Source organism: Peromyscus leucopus, chromosome 23 (assembly GCF_004664715.2).
Source record: "Peromyscus leucopus breed LL Stock chromosome 23, UCI_PerLeu_2.1, whole genome shotgun sequence".
Lineage (NCBI taxonomy): Eukaryota > Metazoa > Chordata > Mammalia > Rodentia > Cricetidae > Peromyscus > Peromyscus leucopus.
This window is the reverse complement of record NC_051082.1, coordinates 37,997,948-38,016,735: the sequence shown is the minus strand read 5'-3', so window position 1 is coordinate 38,016,735 and position 18,788 is coordinate 37,997,948. Positions and strand designations below refer to the sequence as shown.

Below are 18,788 nucleotides of genomic sequence, written 5' to 3'. Positions count from 1 at the left end.
AAAATGAAGAAACGGAGAATTTTGAACTTGGTGAGGATATGAGGGTGAGGAATTTCCAGTATTCTCTACCTATGTACACACACACACCTAGGTGACATTCCCGCTCCCCTGTGCTAACAACACATGGAAGGTCCTGGAGCACCCTGGGGGCAGCCCCTTCCCGGCCCACCAATGTTTTCCTCCTTGGCTGAAATTCCTCCCTGGGTAAAAGTGGTCAGAATCAAAATGGAGTCACTTGGGTGAAACCTTAACAATAATAAAGTTGAGGTGTTAGGAGGGGGGCTAGCTCACAAGCACATACATGATAACCAGACCATCCCAGAAGACTGCCAGAACCACAGCTTTCTACAAAGGCTGTTCCCACCTCATCCAGAACAACTTCTCAAAGCCATGGGCTTGACTGCTTCTTCCCTTGGACCGCCTCCAGCCTGCTGCAGCGGGAGAGTAATCATTTCAGATCACCTCTTGCAACTTTCAAAAACATGCTTTCTCATTACAAGCTCCCTTCTTTGCCACCTTGAATGCATAGGTGACTCAGTATGACACATACAGTCCCCTGTTCCATTCTCAATGACTCTATCTTTGGAAATGGCTCAATAGGTAAATAAAGACTCTTGTTGCCAAGCCTGAGTCTGACCCCTAGAACCACATGATAGAAAGGGAAGACCAACTCCTACAAGTTGTCCTCTGACCTCCAAATTTGTGTCACAGAGTGTACCCCCAAATAAATAAATGGAATTTAAAAATTTTAAAACAAATAAAATTGTTCTTATGTCTGTTATTTGTTTGGCATCTGTAATGCTCTCCAACCCCAGCAACAGCCTTCATAATTGCTCTCAAATTTCGTGTCTTTCAAACGTCTTACATCAGTGAACACCTCGACATTGCCGGTGCAAAGACTACATCTATCTCCAGCAGTGGCTCATGACATGGTGATGGGATGACCCTCCCCTGCCCCCTGTGCCTTTGTAAGTCAATGCCTTTGGTAATTTCAGACTGCTGAAGAAAAGCTCTGATTTGGTTTTTGTCAAACCACATGAAATAAATATTTCCCGCAATGAGCCCACCACCAAGCACCACTGCAAAAAAAGAAGGCTTGGTGGAGAGACAGCAACTCCAAGATGAAAAGAGCAACTGGGCTCCCTCCCACCTCCTCCCAAAGTCAAGAATTATTCAAAAATCAGATTCAAGTTGTGGGTGGTGTTGGTTCTTCTCTCATCTGAGCACTAAGAAGGTGGAGGCAAGAGATCAGGAGTTTAGGGTCACTCTCTGCTACATGGTGAATTTAAAGACAGCTGGATTACATGAGACCCTGTCTGAAATCAATGTCTGATTAACAGAAGAATGGGGCTGGAGAGATGGCTCAGCAGTTAAGAGCACTGGCTGCTCTTCCAAAGGACCAGGGTTCAATTTCCAGCACCCACATGGCAGCTCACAACTGTCTGTAACTCCAGTACCAGAGGATCCGACACCCTCACACAGACATATATGCAGGCAAAACACCAAAAAAGAAAAAGAAAGAAAAATAAGGGGTTGAGGATTTAGCTCAGTGGTAGAGTGCTTGCCTAGCAAGCACAATGCCCTGGATTCAGTCCTCAGCTCCAGAAAGGAAAAAAAAAATTAAAACACAAAAATATTTCAGAAGCAAATGACCACAAGAGGTGGCTCTTGAGGACAGAATACACAGGGCACAACTAGCATGCGAAAGAAGCTTCATTGTGGCATGTTCCTGGATGTTCCCAAGCTGCTGCCTGTCATTAGTGACAAAGTTCATGACAAAATACAGACTCAGAACCAAGCATTCTGTGACAACCTTGGCCACCTCCAAAAGGGGAGTGTCTTGTGTCCTGGCCACACTTGAGTAGAGTACATCTTAACTCCCCATTCTCCACCAGAAAATGCCCAACCTAGAATCTTGGGTACAGAAAGCTGAGACCCATAGAGGACCTCTCTCCTCCAACGTACGCGCGTGAATGCAGGCTCGCACACAAGCACACACACACAGCCTATGCATCTGTGTTCAATTATCTGTGTGAGTGTGTGGAGGCCAGAGTTTGACATCTGCTGTCTTCAGCTGTTCTCCAGTTTATTTTTTGAGACAAAGTTTCTTACTGAACCTGGAACTAGCTGCCTCATCTAGACTGGCTCACCAGTGTGGGATCCTCCTGTCTCCATCTTCCAGCATGGAATTATGGCACATGCCACTATATGCAGTTTTTTACATAGCTGCTGGGGATCCAACTGTACTGGCTGAGCCATCTCCCCAAATTCCTCCCACACATTTCATTGATGCTAATAAATGCCAGGCACCACGGCAGACATTTAATGGGCTGCTCTTTGGTCACTAGTCAGTGTCTACTATCATGGTGTCTCTAGCCTCGAATCTCAATGGCCCTAAAACACCTCCATGCTTGCTTTTTTAGGGAGAAGACACTCAAAGCAAAAAAAAAAAAAAAAAAAAAAAGGGTACCCTGCCCTGGGAAGAATCGCATCTAAGGCTGAGCAGGAAGAGGTCCAGGACAAACAGTAGTTCCACACAATCCTTATCCTCAAGATACTGAGTTCCCAAGGCCTCCAGCCCTCAAAGCAGCCTGGGTCACAAACAGCAAGCCTGATGGCTGCAGGTAGGCTCCGAGCTACCTGCCTGGCCTCCAGGGTAAGATACTGGGTATGGACAAAAGGTGCTTATCTGAACTGAGTCCAGCCATTAATGTCTAAAGTGGGCTTCCAGTAGAGGGCAGGCCTGCCCACCAGAGGACATATGGCAATATCTGGACATATGGCAATTACTGTTACAATGCTGGGAGACAGCCTGGGGGCCAGAGAAGCTGCTCCACACACGAGTATACCCAAGACACCTGCCACAGCAAGGCCTTCTCCCACTCAAAGATGTCCAGGAGGGTGGGAAAATCAGGGCTAAACTCCACTCTCCACAGGAGTGAAGGGCAGAAGGGGGAACAGCCCAAAGCCAGGCACAGTGACACAGAGCCACTATCCCAGCTACTAGGGAGGTTGAGGGAGAGGAATCACAGATTTGAGGCCAGCACAGGCTACACAGAGAGAGCAAGGCCAGCTTGGGCAAAGTAGTAAGACTTTGTCTCAAAATAAAATAAAAAATGAAAAGAATTTGCTGCTCTTCCAGAAGACCCAAGTTCAGTTTCTAGCACCCATATGGGGATTCCCTGGAGCTGGAGTTACAACCACCTGTAACTCCAGCTCCAAGGAATCCTACCCTCTCTTCTGGCCTCTATATCCACATGCATTCACACATACACAAATTTTTAAAAAAATCTTTTTTTAAAAAAGGATTAAGGAGCAGCTTGTAGCTGGTGGTAGAGCACTAGGGGTATGACTCAGTGGTAGAGCACCTGCCTAGAATCCCCTAGTGAGGGGCTGGGGTGTGGCTCAGTGGTAGAGCACCTGCCTAGAATCCCCTAGTGAGGAGCTGGGGTGTGGCTCAGTGGTAGAGCCCCTGCCTAGAATCCCCCAGTGAGGGGCTGGGGTGTGGCTCAGTGGTAGAGCCCCTGTCTAGAATCCCCCAGTGAGGGGCTGGGGTGTGGCTCAGTGGTAGAACACCTGCCTAGAATCCCCCAGTGAGGGGCTGGGGTGTGACTCGGTGGTACAGCACCTGCCTAGAATCCCCCAGTGAGGGGCTGGGGTGTGGCTTAGTGGTAGAGCCCCTGCCTAGAGTCCTCCAGCGAGGATCAGGGGTACGGTTTAGTCATAGAAATCAGTCTAGCATGTGCAACCCCTAGTTCCATCTCCAATACCCCCCCACACACACACAGAGAGAGAGAGAGAGAGAGAGCCCCAGTCTCGCTGACCTCACACTTCCCATGACTGTAAGCACCCTTCCTAAGCTGCTGACAAAAACCACATGGCCCTGCCGTCACCCTCCCCATAGTGCCTGTACTCGATTGTCATCTTTATCTCACCGACAGGACACAGAGCCCTCTCCTCATGGCACAGGCCCTAAATTCCAACCCCTGGGAAACTACCAAGAGCTTCCTTCCAGCCTGGCGTGCTCCACCTCCACCTCCGCCTCCCTCCCAAACAGACAGCCCATATTTTGATAAGCTGGAAAATCAGGAAATCACAGCACAAAAAAAGCAGTGTTTATGGAAAACAGAACCCAAACACAACAAAGGGCATTCCCATGGGTGCACTGTAAGCACCCCGATGAGTCACAAGAAGCAGGTGAACTGCCCGCTGGAGCAAGTGCCGCTTGGCTTCAGGCATCTGCCAGCCTGGTGCTTCTAATGCTTAAGCCCCAAAGCAGCTCCTGACACCCACAGCAGCTTCTACTGTGGGAACAAGAATGGGGCTGAACCCTGCTGCATGGCAAATGCTTTTCACCCTAGCACTCAGGAGGCAGAGGCAGGCTGATCCCTGTGAGTTCCAGGCCAGCTCTGTCTGTCCTCAGGTTACTTGATGTGTCACCTGGGTGTCTGCAGGGCATCCTGGGCGTCCTAACTGCACTGGGTCTGCTCTTCCCTTTGCATCTCCCAAGGCTTAAACCCTCTACTTGGCCCTAAGCAGAGACTCTATAGTATGCTGTGATACCAGGGAAGAAGCATAGGCAAAGACTGAGGCTGTAGCTCAGTGGAGGAGTGCTTGGTTAACATGGGGTGAGGTCCTAGGCTCAATCTCCAGGACTGCCAAAAGAAACAGGAGAGGAGGAGGAGCATGGGCATGCCTGTGAAGACAAACCCAGCATAATCCTCAGAGCCCTCGCCCTGGCCACAGGGCACCTTCGTCTCACCCAGAGAAGGATGGCAGCCAGGAAAGTCATCCCTTGAGTTGGCCTGTTTGGGCAGTAACTTGACCCCCTACAGCCCAACAAGTGGGTCACTCAGCCTGGCCAATGAAGAATGGACTCTTTATTGGAAAGGTTTTGATAGCCACCAAGAGAGAGAGGCTGTGAGCTTCGGACTTCCTCTGGCCTGGCCTCATGTGAGCACAGTGCTGAACGAGGTGGACAAACAAAATCCCCTACTGCACCCACAGCAGCAAGCATCCACTGCACAACAGAAGAGGCTTGCCAAAGCTCCGCCTCACCCAGGTGACACAACACAATGACCTGATGACACACAGACCCAGGCACAGGGCACCAGCAGCAGCCCTCTAATGGTCTCAGCTGGCCTGCTCTGAGCAAACAATGTCCACCATGTTACTCTGGGGGCTGAGGAGGTGGCTTGGTGAATAAGAATGCTTGTTATGCAAACATAAGGATATAAGTTCAAATCCTCTGCATCACATAAAATGCTAGGTGTGGCCGTGTGCCTACCCCATCACTGTGAACGTCACACAGAGGAAGACCACTGGGGCTTTCTGGCCAACAGTCTAGCTCCAGGCTCAGTGCAAGACTGTCTTAAGAGAATAAATAAGGGGAGAATGATATATGGCAGGACATCCAAAGTCCTCCTATTCACACATGGGTACATGAACCTACACACATTACACAAGCAAACACAAAACAAAGGGATGCTCCACATACTGATACCAAGGTCCTGTGCATGTGTGCGTGCATGTGTACACACCACATTGCATGCACATGCAGCTTTCTACCACACCTAGTTATAGGAAGTCTCTAAAAGTGATGTGTGGGGCCATCGAGATGGCCCACTGGGTAAAGGCACTTGCTGCATAAACCTGACAACCCGAAGTTGGATTCCTAGAACCCACTCTGAAAAGAGGGAACCAACTCCACAAAGCTATCCTCCAACCTGAGTCTACCATTACCTGTGCACCCACAACACACACACACACACACACACACACACACACACACACACACACACGGCAAATGAGATGGCTTACTAGGTAAAAGCACTTGCCACCAAGCCTGATCACCTGAGTTTGATTCCTGGGACCTACACGGTAGAAGAACCGACTCCCACAGTTTGACCTCTGACTTCCACACAAATGCCTACTTTCACTCTCCCTGACACAAACAGGCACTCACATTTTGTTTTTTTTTCTGGTTGTTGTTTTAGGGTTTTTTTGTTTGTTTGTTTGTTTGTTTTTGTTTGTTTGTTGTTTGTTTGGAGACAGGGTTTCTCTTTGGTGCCTGTCCTGGAACTCACTCTGTAGCCCAGGCTGGCCTCGAACTCACAGAGATCCGCCTGCCTCCGCCACCACTGCCGCCACCTCGGGACCACCTCCACCCCCCATCCCCCACCCCCGTGGCACTCACATTTTTAAAACAGAAACAAATCAAAATTTAAAAAAGAAGCAGCTGTCATCATGAGACCCGTTACTCTATATTCTAACTTTAAAGGAAGTCTGTGCCCAGAGAGATGGCTCAATAGTTAAGAATACTTGTTGCTCTTGTAGAGGCCCTGGGTTTGAGTCCCATCTCCTACACAGTGGCTCACAACCACCCGTAACTCCCAGGCACTCCCAGGGTACACATTCATACATGTAAAATAAATCTAATTTGTTCAGGTCAACTAAAAACTAACCTCGGGTATTAGAAAAAAATAAATTCTGGCAAAATAACTAATTTCTTTCCACCAACTGAATATAAAGCAATGGGCACCAAGCCACCAACGTCTTTGAGGTCAAGTGCAAGCCAAGCTGCCCTACTCCTAAAGTCCACAAGAAGACTGACAACCAACTTAGCAGGCCACTCAAGGCACTGACCTGCATATCCTCATGCAGCCACTTGGCACCTGAGTCCCTTTGACTTGACATGGCATGAGGGTCTGTGACGGAGCCTTCATTGTCTTCCTACCAGCCACCCTGATTCCTGACACATCTGAGAGGGACTCTGTGGCAGGCCAACAACCCAGAACCCATGGGTCTCTGGAACTAATGGGCTGGATTTGGCCTAACACACTAGAAGGCAGCAGAAGCCACTAAAAGTGGACCACCAAGTGTCTCACAGTCAATGCACACATCCAGTTAGGTTACTCAGACTTCTGAAGACATTAATGACTCACCACCGCCCCACTGGCCCCGCCAAGTCAAATTCTCCTTCCCCATGTTCTTCTGTTTGCTGTGCCTGTCACCCTCCAACCCTCCTCCCAACACCCTCCTTCCTCACCTGCTGTGGTGGTATCCACATCCCTGGCTGCCAGCTCTTCCACATCTGACCTCTTCCTCAGCTCAAATCTCCGGGACAAGCCTTCTCGGGGTTTCCATAATTCCTGGATCAAGAGGGGCTTCTCGTTGTCCCCAAACACTCGGAAGCACTGGGCCTGCCACCTCTGTCCAGAATCCCCAGCCTGGCCCACGACGTCACATAGCACATACTGGCCGGCACACTCGGGGTCCAGGGCATATCGCTCCAGGGCCTCTTTCACCAGCTCCTGGGCACTAGAGGTGCCAGTGGCCAGGACACTCTTGTAGTGGGTGCCTGTACAAACACTGTCCCCAAACACCTTCAAGACCCCAGGGGCTGAGAGCTGAGTGGAGAGCTCCGCAGGGTCATCACTGGCACCTAGGCTGCAGAAGGTGGAGTCCAGATCACGATACTTGTAGCTCAGTGTCCGGGACAGCATAGTGGACAGTAGCTGGCTCTGTCGCTTCAGCTTACTCTTGGTGGGAGGAGACATGATGAACTGAGTTCCATAAAACATGGTGGGTGCGTCTTCATGGATAACCACAGAGGCTTTCAGCCAATGGGTGAGGGAAGGCCGGAGCCTGGTAAGACAAAGTGATAAGGTTAGAGCCAAGTATCAGGGCCATCAAGAGCAAAAGAGACATGAGTCCACCCCAGCAGTGGGAACAGTCCTGGGCCATTCTGGTATCCACATCACTTGGAGCCAGAAGCCCAGCAGTGGGCTGACAGTCAAATCCTGTGAGGTGCACAGGGCAGAGCAGGCCTCATAGAGTCCAGTGCCTTCAGGGAAAGCCACCGTGAAGAAAACGAAGGAAGTCAGAGTAAGCCATAACCGCCTAAGGGCTCTGTGACTTCTGAGAAGTGCTGGGCACAGGGAACAGCTACTGCCAGTGGACAAGGAACAGCATACAGTCTCAGCAGGCCGGTTCTCTGTCCTAGGGGACAAGCTCCCCACCGAGCAATGTCACAGCCAGAACAACAACAAAAACAGGCCATATTCAACTTGGCTGTGAATTCAATTTTTTCTATGCCAGATGAAGGTAGTCCCAAACACAAGCAGAGCTGGGGAAATGGCCACCGAAATGGCTACAGCCACACACACAAAAGTCACAAGCCTTGGGACTGGGGACATGGCTGAGTGGATGAACTTGCTGTGCAAGCACAAAGACCTGAATTCAGATCTCCAGCACCCATGTAAAAAGCTGGGCATGGCTATGCATGCACTATACCCTAGCAATTTGAGGAAGACAGACAGGAGGATTCTGGGGCTCACTGGCTGCCAACCTAGCTCAAGGCTCAGAGAAGCCCTGTCTCCAAAGAGGACTGAAAATGACAGAGCAAGGCACCTGATGCTCTTCTCTGGCTTCCATGTGGGCACAGACACACACACACACACACACACACACACACACACACACACGTAAAAAGCCACCAGACACTAGAAACACAAGCCCCAAGAAAATGCTGCTCCCCATGACCTGACAGAGGAAACAGGTCCTGACTGGAAGGGATTCCTGGTAGAGAAGGTTGGTCCCAACTAAAGCAATACTTCCCTAGGACAGAAGCTCTGCATGTCCACTAGGCCACTAGGCCACAAGGAACAACACAAAGATCGCCTCCAGAGCCAGCGGAAGCATCCTTGGAATGCGTGCATTCCACCCACCACCTTCAATCACCCAGCCACCCGGCCCCCTCCCAGAAAGAGGCTGGCTCCCTAGTTGCTCCCAGGGAGCAGGAAAAGCCTGTGTGTTGCAGAATCCTAAAGCCCCTGATGTTCCATTGGGTTCCATCTCCCTCAAAACAGTCTTGAGGGCTGGAGAGACCAGAGAAGGAAATGGGGACTTGAGGTTCTGCCACCTCAATGAGGAAGAGACACTGCATGCATTCATCTCTTGATGACCATACCCCACTCCTGCACCACAGACAAAGGCAGGCAGATTGGTGTGTCAAGAGTGGAGTGTTTTCTAGAAGGCTCCAAGACAAGTGTACCCAACCTGCAACCCTGGGGTTGTATGCAATCGACGATAGCTATGGATGACGCCCAACACAAAACTGTATCTAAATGTATTTAAAACATGAGGCTTTGGGGTGGTTTGGTTTGGTTTTGCACAGTGCTTGAGTGTCAGCTTTGTAGATGACATCACATCACAATGTCAATGGGTTGGACACACCCGCTAGTGACTCAGAACCCAGAGAAAGCACCAGCGACTTGCCACTGTGACTCCAGCAAGTCAGCTCCACTGAAGGAGCTCCCTAGCCTCCACTCACCCACATTCTTATGGGCTGGAAAAGAATTTTAGTGGCAGCTTAAAGCAGAACCACCCAAGGAACTCTTCAAAAGACTCTCAGGAGGCTAACAGGATGGCCGCCAAGCCCGATGACCTCAGGCTAACACAGGAACCACAAGCAAGAAGGGGAGAACCAACTCCCAAAAACTGTCTTCTGATCTCTACATATGTGTCGTGGTATGTGCACACATGCAATAAATGTAAAATAAATAATTTTTTAAAAAAAGATTATTGAGGCCGGGCAGTGGTGGCGCACGCCTTTAATCCCAGCACTCGGGAGGCAGAGGCAGGCGGATCTCTGTGAGTTCGAGGCCAGCCTGGACTACCAAGTGAGTCCCAGGAAAGGCGGAAAGCTACACAGAGAAACCCTGTCTCGGAAAAACCAAAAAAAAAAGATTCTTGGGGCTGGAGAGATGGTTCAATGGTTAAAAGTATGTGCTGCTCTTGCAGAGGACCAAGGCTCAGTTCCCAGCACCGACATGGCATCTCACAACCACGTGTAACTTTAATTTCAAGAGATCTGATGCCTTCTTCTGACTTCTGAGGACACCAGGCACACATGTGATACATTCAGGCAAACACTCATACACATAAAATAAACCTAAAACAAACAAAAAAACAAGTTTGTTTGTTTTTACAAGACTTAGGTAAAGCAGAGTGTGTGGTCCACATCTACAATTATATCAGTTGGGAGATAAAGCCACAAAGACCAGGAGTATAAGGTCAACCTCAGCTACATAGAAAGTTGCCTGTCAGTGTGGGATACAAGAGACCCAGTCTCAAACAAAATAAAACAAGACAAAACAAACAGGTAATCTTGCAATCCCAGCAACTCAAGAGGAGGCCGAGGCAGGATAATCTTGAGTTGGAGGCCAACCTGAACTATAAACACAGCAAGATCCTGTTTCAAAACAAGACCCCACAGGGAACCAAACAATGCAAGAGACCTTCAAGCTGACACTGAGAATCAGGTTTCTTTCTGCTCTCCTCCATCCCCCCAGGCTTCTCCCACCACCAGCAGCATCACAAATGAAGCTGAAAAAGCAGGCCACCACAGTTTGCTAACCTAGGTGCCTGGGCATTGTGGGAGGAGTCTGAGCTCTTCCAGACACTCTGGAAAGCTTTGTACACTCAAGCTAGAGCTCCCAAAACTATCAACTGCCCTGTAGGATGGTCTCTAGATCCTACTGAAACCCATTGCCCACCACAAAGCCTCTAGTAATGTACCAGCTTTCCGGGGACTTGAACTTGCCTACAAATAGCTGGTGTCAGGAGAAAGTGGACAGAAAATGGAAATACAGACGGTTCTTTTGTGTTTCAGTAAAGAAAGTTATGAAGAGATTAAGCATTGTGTCTCTTCCCCTGAGGATCCTGTGACAAGTGTCCTTGGCAACCCCCCTGCATGGGACTGTCACTTAAACCACAACGAAGGTTTTTCCAGGAGCTGGGGAGATGGCTTGGTGTTTAGGAGTGCTGACTCTGCAAGCGTGAGGGCATGAATTCAAATCCCTAGCACCCATGTAAAAAGCTAGTTAGTACTGCACATGCCTAGAACCTCAGGATCAGGGGTGACACACAGGTTCCAGACACTGAGGCTCCTCCAGCAGAGACGTCCCCTGTGCTTCACAGAAACAGCTGGGAGAATGAAGTGTTGTGGAGGCCACGTCATCTGAGGCAGGTAGATAGATACTGACAGCTCCCAGCTTCGGCTGCTCTAGCCTCTGCTTGTGTAGGTACTGGTACACACATTCCCACACACTCACATGCATGCCCCCCCCCCATTTTTCTGAAAGCCTGCATCACAAACAGTGCCTTCACACACAAACACGGGGATTAAAGTTCCATCCCCAGAACCCACATGGAAAGCCCAGCATCGTGGCATGCACCAGGTCTCAGGGAATGAAGGCAAGAGACCCCTGGGATTCCCAGGCTGGCCAGTTTATGGAGTCCCAAGCCAACGAGAGATCCTGTCTCAGAAACACAAGGTGAACACCTCCTGAGGAATCACTCCTAAGACTCATCTCTGGCCTCTGCATGCATCCACACCCATTCCTTGTAAGCCTCTGGGCCAGTACACATTCTTAGATGATACGGCCGGCCTCCACGACACTTTGTCCTTGTCTCTCCTGCCACTTCCATGAAGCACAGGGGACATCTCTGCTGGAAGAGCCTCAGTATCGAAAGTCTAACCCAGGTGGGCAACAATACACCTCAGCCACTGAAGCCTGTGGCCCTAGAAGCCATGGCTTCTGGAGACCATGTCCAAGAGTAAATGTAAACAACAATGTCAAACTGTCCTTAGGCAGGAGAAAAGTCACAAAGTAAACTCCAGGGTTTAAAAGGCCCAGATCCAATGCAGAAGTGAACTGGCCTCTTGCATCCAGGCTGTCCGTCTTGGGCAGGCCAGTATAGTCTAACTGTAGTCTTGATTTAACAAAACAGAAATGTTAATTTGGCATGGTGATGCATGCCCGAAATCCCAGTCCTCTGGAGGTGGAGGCATGAGGATCAAGAGCTTAAGGTCATCCTCAGCTACCCAGGCCAGCCTGGGCTACGTGAGAGACTGTCGAAAGAGAAAGGGAGTGAGGAGGAGAAATGGACGCTGGTATGGCTCAGGTATATAAGCCCAGCACTCAGGAGGCTATGGCAGAATGATTGCATGGCAAAGCCTGCCTGGGATATATGAGTTCCAGACCAACTGGGGCTGAGAGATCCTATCTAAAAGGGGGTAAGGGACCAGAGTTGTTCCTAGCATGCATAAAGCCTTGGGTTCCATTCCCAGCACTTCATAAGCTAGGCATGGTGGCACATGCCTGTAGTCCCAGTAGTCAGGAAGTAGAGACAGAAAAATCAGAAGTTCAAGGTCATTGGGCCTTCAAGATGGCAAAGGTGGTAGCTGCCAAGCTTGATGTTCAATCCCCATATCTCACTTGCCAGGAGAAAATGGACCCCCAAAAGTTGTCCTCTGACCCCGTAAACTCTGAGCACCAGTTGAGCATGTGCATGCATACACAGAGAGAATTATTAAATTTAAATCTTGAAAATATCTTTAAAAATTAAAACATGTACACATAGAGAAAGAACAAATAAATCAATGTACATAGAGAAAGAACAAATAAATCAATGTAAAAACAAATTTGAAGTTCAAGGTCATCCTTAGCTATGCAAAGAGTTTGAGGCCAGACTCTTTGCCCTGTCTCAAAATACATAAATAAAGAAAAGAAATGGAAAAATTACAAGCACATAACTATTAGGTCCCCTCCTAGTCTCAGGAGCAAGGGGTGCAGATTGGAAGCCATGGGTGCCCCTCCCTCCTGTCCAGAGCGATTCTAAGACAGAGTTAGGAAAATGGTGAGGCATGAGAGGCGGCCGAAACTGGGTGAATGTGACTCATTCCTCTCCAACATCCCCCTTTTAACCCCTCAACGTCCCAGTGAACAGTGAACTTAGCTCCAGATTTTTTGAGGTTTTTCAGAAAGCTTTCTTTTATGGCCACTAAAGAGAGTGGGCCCTGAGGGTAGCCACCTGCTCATAGGCCACTTCCCTTCCTAATCATGGAATCAAGAGTGCAGCCTGTTTGTCCAAACAGGACAAAAATGTTTCTCAAAAGGCCACTTGGAATTCAGGGAAAGTCCTACAGAGAAGAGCACGCCCTGGGTAACCAGATCTGTTTTTCTGGAAGTATGACCTGTCTTTTCCTTTTCTGCCCAATTCTCGCCTCTGACACACAAACATCTGGGGACAGCTCAGGTCCCAGAGAGTCAGAGTACACTCAAGGCTCTTGCTGTGGCTGCCTCATAAATTGTCTCTTTTCTTGTTCTCCAAGAAGAGTTCCATTTCTGCTTTTTAAAAAGAAAAAAAAAAAAAAGGTTAAGTCACACAGCGACTAGGCAGGCAGTGAGGTCAGTGACGGCTGACATGGGTGGAGGGACGTCTCTGTTCCAACAGGACAATGTGGAACACATTATCATTCCAACAGGAGAAAAAAATGAGCAGTCAACTTTGCGGGCGGTGCATTATCCTCCTCCCCTCTTCCACAAATCCTATCTTTATGGCTCCAGCTGGAGAGAGGCTTTAAATGCGAGCATAATTCAATCAGGTTTCATTCGGCCCGGTAGTCGCTTAGCAAAAAGGGACTGACTTCTCCCAGTGGAATTAGGGACAGGCTCCTCTCTGGAATGCACAAGAGGTGGCCTGCAGCACCGAGACACCGGTAATCAAATTCTTCTTGGTAATTCAGATTAACCAAACACTCGACAGGCGACAGAGGCTGGCCCGGCAGGTCTGTTGCCTGTCAGGCCCCCATCCTAGGGCTCCCCAGGGACAGAAGCCAGATCCCTCTGAGGGCCTTGGAGCTCCTGCTCAGCATCTGTCTCAGGCGCGGTACTTGTCGGGGGGCTGGCTGCAAATGGTACAGAAATAGCTGGGGAAACAATGCCTCTCGCGGGCACACGGGTGGGGAGGCGACACTCTTGCGGGACGGGTGTAGGCGGGGATATCACCACCATCCTAGTGGGAGAGTGTGGGACTCCCTCTTTGAGTCTTTCGGGATGCCCCAGGTTAGATTCCACCGCCAAGGCACCGCCAGGTAAACTGAGGCCTGGAAGGGCCCCTCCGCCAAGAATGACAGGGGCCGGATTGCCCCGTGGAAACCCACGGGGCCACGCCACCCGCGCCCACTCGGCCTTCGGGTGCAGCTCCCCTGGGCCACTCCAGGCCCCGCGCGCTCGCCGGTTTCCATGGCAACCGAGCAAGCCTGCCTCTTTCGCGCCGGGACTCGCCGCGGGGACCCTGACTAGTGCGGCCCCGCCCCAGCGCGTGCTCCGCCACCCGTGTCTCAGCCCGCGGTCTCCGCGCCCTCCGCGGGGTCCCCGCAGTAGCCCAGAGGCACCTCCTGGGCCATCCTCGGCTCCGCCGACCTTCCTTCTCGCGCCCCGCACTCACCTCAGTTCAGCCCGTCAGCCGCGTCCCCCGCGCGCGGCTCCCACGCCCGCCGTTAGCCGAGCGGGCGCCCGGCTCGAGGCGCCTCCTGCCGGCCGTGCAACGGACAGGGCGAGGCCTCCGAGGGGGCGGGGCCTCTGGGGCGGAGCCTGTGAGGGCGGGGAGCCCGGCGAGGCGAACTGAAACCTGACACCTCAGTGCCCAATGGGCAGAGACCACGCCTCTAGTGGGCGGAGTCACACGTATTAGGGCGGGCCTGGGCGGCTGGGAAATACAGGTTGTGCGCTAGCGTCCCCTTCTGGCAGCCAAGTGTAGGGGCGATTCTCTAAGAGGTGTGGCCTTTGGGTAGGCGAGGCCTCGGTGAAGGGGCGGGGCTGGTTTCCTACCGCGGGCTCGTGTGTCTCAAGGGGCGGGCCTCAGGCAAGAAGGGCGTGGCCTGTGCTAACCCGCCCCATGTGTGCTCTATGGTGAAGTAGGTGGTGATTGGCCCCCACCCCAATTAGTGGACAAGGGTGGACAAGTACAAAACGGTGTTACTTGTTATTTATGAACATGCATGAAACTGACCGGGGACAGGGAGGCCAGAATTTCGTTTTATTTTATTTAATATATTTTTACTTATTTATTGACAATTGCATACAATCTATAGTGTATGTTATCAATATTTACCCCATTTCTTCAATTTTAATGTATTCTTTGTCGAATTTTATTTTATATTTTAGATAAGATCTCGTATATCTCAGATTGGCCTCAAACTATGTAAGCAAGGCTGGCCTTCCTGAGGCTATTGCCTACTGCTCTTGTGTTGGGATTCAGGCTTGCACTACCATGCCTAGTTTGTGTAGTTCTAGAGATCAAATCCAGGGCTTCATGTATGCAATACAGATGCTCTACCAACTGAACCACATCACCAGCTCTTAGCAACCAGAATTCTAAAAGACAAGTCAAATTATGGCAGAGTGACTTAAAACTATGTAAAATGGGGCCAAATCAGCTATGGGGCTTTGACATAAATGCCTTCCTATCAACTTGTTTGTTTTGATTTGCCTCTAGTATGTTCATGATCTCAAACTGTAGACCCTTTCCCTGGGAGTACATCTTTTTGTTGATAGTTTATAGCGTACAATGCTGTAGAGGAATAGTTCTCAACCTTCCTAATGCTGTGACCCTTTAATACGGTTCCTCATGTTGTGGTGACACCCAACCATAAAATTATTTCATTACTAGTTTATAACTGTAATTTTGCTACTGTTATGAATTACAATGTAACTATCTGCTGTGCAGGATATCTGATCTGGACCCCCTTTGGGGTCTCGACCCGAGGTTGAAAACCATTGCTGTTGAGTAATGACCTCATGTTTGAGAGAAGGAAATAGACACTTATGGATCACCCCTTCTGCCAGTCCCTATATTCTTAGGGGCTTTACCCTGCCCAGCTCCCTGGATCAGTACACCAGCTCTTACAATGTTTCTACTCTTCAGCTTTTCACCTAGCGATGTAGAAGTTCAGAGAAGCCAGGTGGCCAAATGTCAGTCAGGACTTGGCTTGACTGTGGTAAGCTACTACCGCACAGACCTTCACAGGACACACACACACACACACACACACACACACACACACACACACACACACGCTCATTATACACACCAACCTCATGCACCCCAGTCTGGGAGGTTGTAACCAAACAATATGCTGGAATATTTCCATACAATTTCCTACAAACAATAGCAAAGAGGCAGTTCCCAGTGCAAGGAGGAGAGCCTGGGTTCAGGCCTGGATGTTCTTTCTGCCCCATCCTGCACTATAACCAAGCCCATCCCCAGGCTCTCTACATCCATCACTGGCAGAGACTCACACCCCGCAACAATGGGAACCAGATCTGGACTATTTTTGTAAATAAAGTTTTATTGGGACACAGCTCTGAATTGTTTATTTACATACTGTCTGAGTGACTGACAGTTTGTAGCCAGTAGTGGATAGAATGTTAAACGCCTACCCCAGGCTTATGTTTCAAATGCTTGGCCACCAGTTGGCAGTGTTATTTTGGAAGGTTGTGAAGACTTTATAGAGTGGAGCCCAGATGGAAGATGTAGGTCGTGGTAGGACAGGTTTTTGAGGCATTGTCTTCCCGGGCCATTTTCTGCCTGCTCTCTGCTTTCTGTGCCCCGTAAGGTGACTCTGACACATTCGCTTGCCACCGCAACGTTCTGCACAAACTTGTGGAGCTATGTGGCCAAGAATGGACATCTCTGGAATTGTAAGCCAAGACAGTGTTCCTCTTTTAAGTTGCTGCTGTCAGGTATTCCTCACAGCAATGCAAAAGTAACTAAGACGCACCACAAAGCCGAAAAACTGCCTCCTTAAAGGTTCCACATCCAGTAACATTCTGGGGTACTGGGAACTGGGACTTCAGCATCTGAATTTTCATCCCATGAAACCAGCTTTCATCATCTAGATAATTTTAATTTATCCTTGAAGACTATAGTCAAGTGTTGCTTATGTGGTAGCTAACCTCCAAGATGGCTGCCAGTGAGCCACACTTCCTGTTTTTCACATCACTTCATAGACTCACTTGTTGAGCCAGGATGACTAGCATAACCCACACAATGTCGTCTCGATGATACTCTGACTCTGGAGCTACACAATGAAAGATGTAGCGTCTGCCCACGCCATCTCTTAGATCATTTGCTCTGAGGTAACCTGACCAACGTGTTGGAAAGACATGCAAGCAGCTCTGTGTGAAAAGAGGCACCTACCAACAGCCAACACCAATACATACATGTCTGTGAGCTGTGCTGGCTTGGATTTTCCCCTACCCAGAGTCCCAGTCCCAATGCTGTAGCCCTGATTGGTAGCCCTGGCTGACATTCTGACTGGCAGTCCTGGAGCTAGATCTATAGATCAGGCTGGCCTTGAACTCAGAGATCCCCCTGCCTCTGCCTACCAAATGCTGGTGTTAAGGAGATGTGCCACCACTGCCTGGCATTCTAGCTGAAGTTTAACAACCAATTTCATTACGGATGCATCCCACCAAAAGGGATTATGTATGGAGGGCTCAGTCCTCAATGCAAGCCATAGTCAGATCTGGAGCTTTGGATAATTGACTAGATCCTAAGGGTGCTGACTTAATTAATAATTAACCACTTATTTGTATGTTTGTGTTTGTTTGTTTTGCATGTGAGCACATTCATACATGTGATATGGGCACACATGAGCCACAATGTGTCTGTGGAGGTCACAGGACAAGTCCAGGTTTGGGTCCTCACCTTTCATCTTATTTGAGACAGGATCACTTTGTTGTTTTTCTGCTGAGTGCTCCAGGCTAGCTGGCCTGGGAACCCTTCCATCTTCTCTTCCCATCATCCCATAGGAGTGCTGGGATTACAGACACTTGTCCTGTGCATCTGGCTTTTACATGGGCACTGGGGATTCCAGCTCAGGGCCTCGTGCTTGTACAGTGTTTTTACCCTCTGAACCATTTCCCCACCCAATGGATTCGTCCCCTGACAGAGTCATAATATGATGGCATCATCAGGAGGTAGCATAATGTGGGAGATAGGGTCTAGTTGGAGGAAGTAGGTCACTAGGGACATGGGACACAGTTTGAGTAAGGGAATTTGCTTAATAAAAAAGTAAAGCAGGCCAGGTGTGGGGGCACACGCCTTTAACCCCAGCACTTGGGAGGCAGAGGCCAGCCTTGTCTATATAGAAAGTTCTAGGCTACAGAGTCAGACCCTGAAGAAGGGATCAGCCTGGGTCACATAGTGAGACCCTGTCTCAAAAAATAAGTAAAAGTTAGCCAGTTGGTGGTGGTGGTGGTGGCGGCGGCGGCGGCCGCGGCGGCGGCGGCGCACACCTTTGATTCCAGCACTCGGAAGGCAGAGGCAGGAGGGTCTCTGTGAGTTCAAGGCCAGCCTGGGCTAAAGAGTGAGTTCCAGGACAGGCTCCAAAGCTACACAGAGAAACCCTGTCTCAAAAAAAAAAAAAAAAAAAAAGTAAAAGTTTAGGGCCTCCTTCCTCTTTCTTCGTCTTTGTGACTGTGGAGGCCTTTGGAAGCCTGCTGGGAACAGGACTTCTAAAAGACAAATATGTCTGGAAGGCTGTGGAGCAAAGTCTCCAGAAATCAAAGAGAGGACTCAGCTCTTCTTGAAGATGTTTATGCCCAAGGTGAAACTGAATTCCACTTAGGCAAGAGATGTGCTCGTGTGTATCAATCATGTGTATAAAGCAAAACAATAACACAGTGACTCCTGAAGCCCAGCAAACAGAATGAGAGCAATCTGGGGAATGGCAACTCGGGCCTATGGAAACAGGCACGGGTCACGCCAAATTCCAAAGCAACCTTCCAGGACCTAAACAAAATGTAAATCGATAAAAGTGGATTTGTGCTCTGGAAAAATAATAAACAAAAACAAATAGATAAATACAAAGAATTTAATTTTTAAAATAGAATTTAAAAAACAAGATAGCGATTGGGGAAGATACCTGGTGT

At 49.4% G+C, this 18,788-nt stretch overlaps 1 protein-coding gene across 1 annotated transcript in view; it reads right to left on the bottom strand.

The window, feature by feature from the left end:
* Positions 1-14,417, bottom strand: part of Radil (Rap associating with DIL domain) — a 62,334-nt gene extending 47,917 nt beyond the window's left edge. Inside the window, exons 1-2 of the mRNA XM_028887379.2 lie at positions 14,299-14,417; positions 7,049-7,647 (exon numbers count right to left, since the gene is read on the bottom strand). Coding sequence (XP_028743212.1) covers positions 7,049-7,583 — 535 coding nt within the window. The 5' untranslated portion in view covers positions 7,584-7,647; positions 14,299-14,417. The remainder of the gene's footprint in view (positions 1-7,048; positions 7,648-14,298) is intronic.
* Between the last annotated feature and the right edge of the window lie 4,371 nt (positions 14,418-18,788).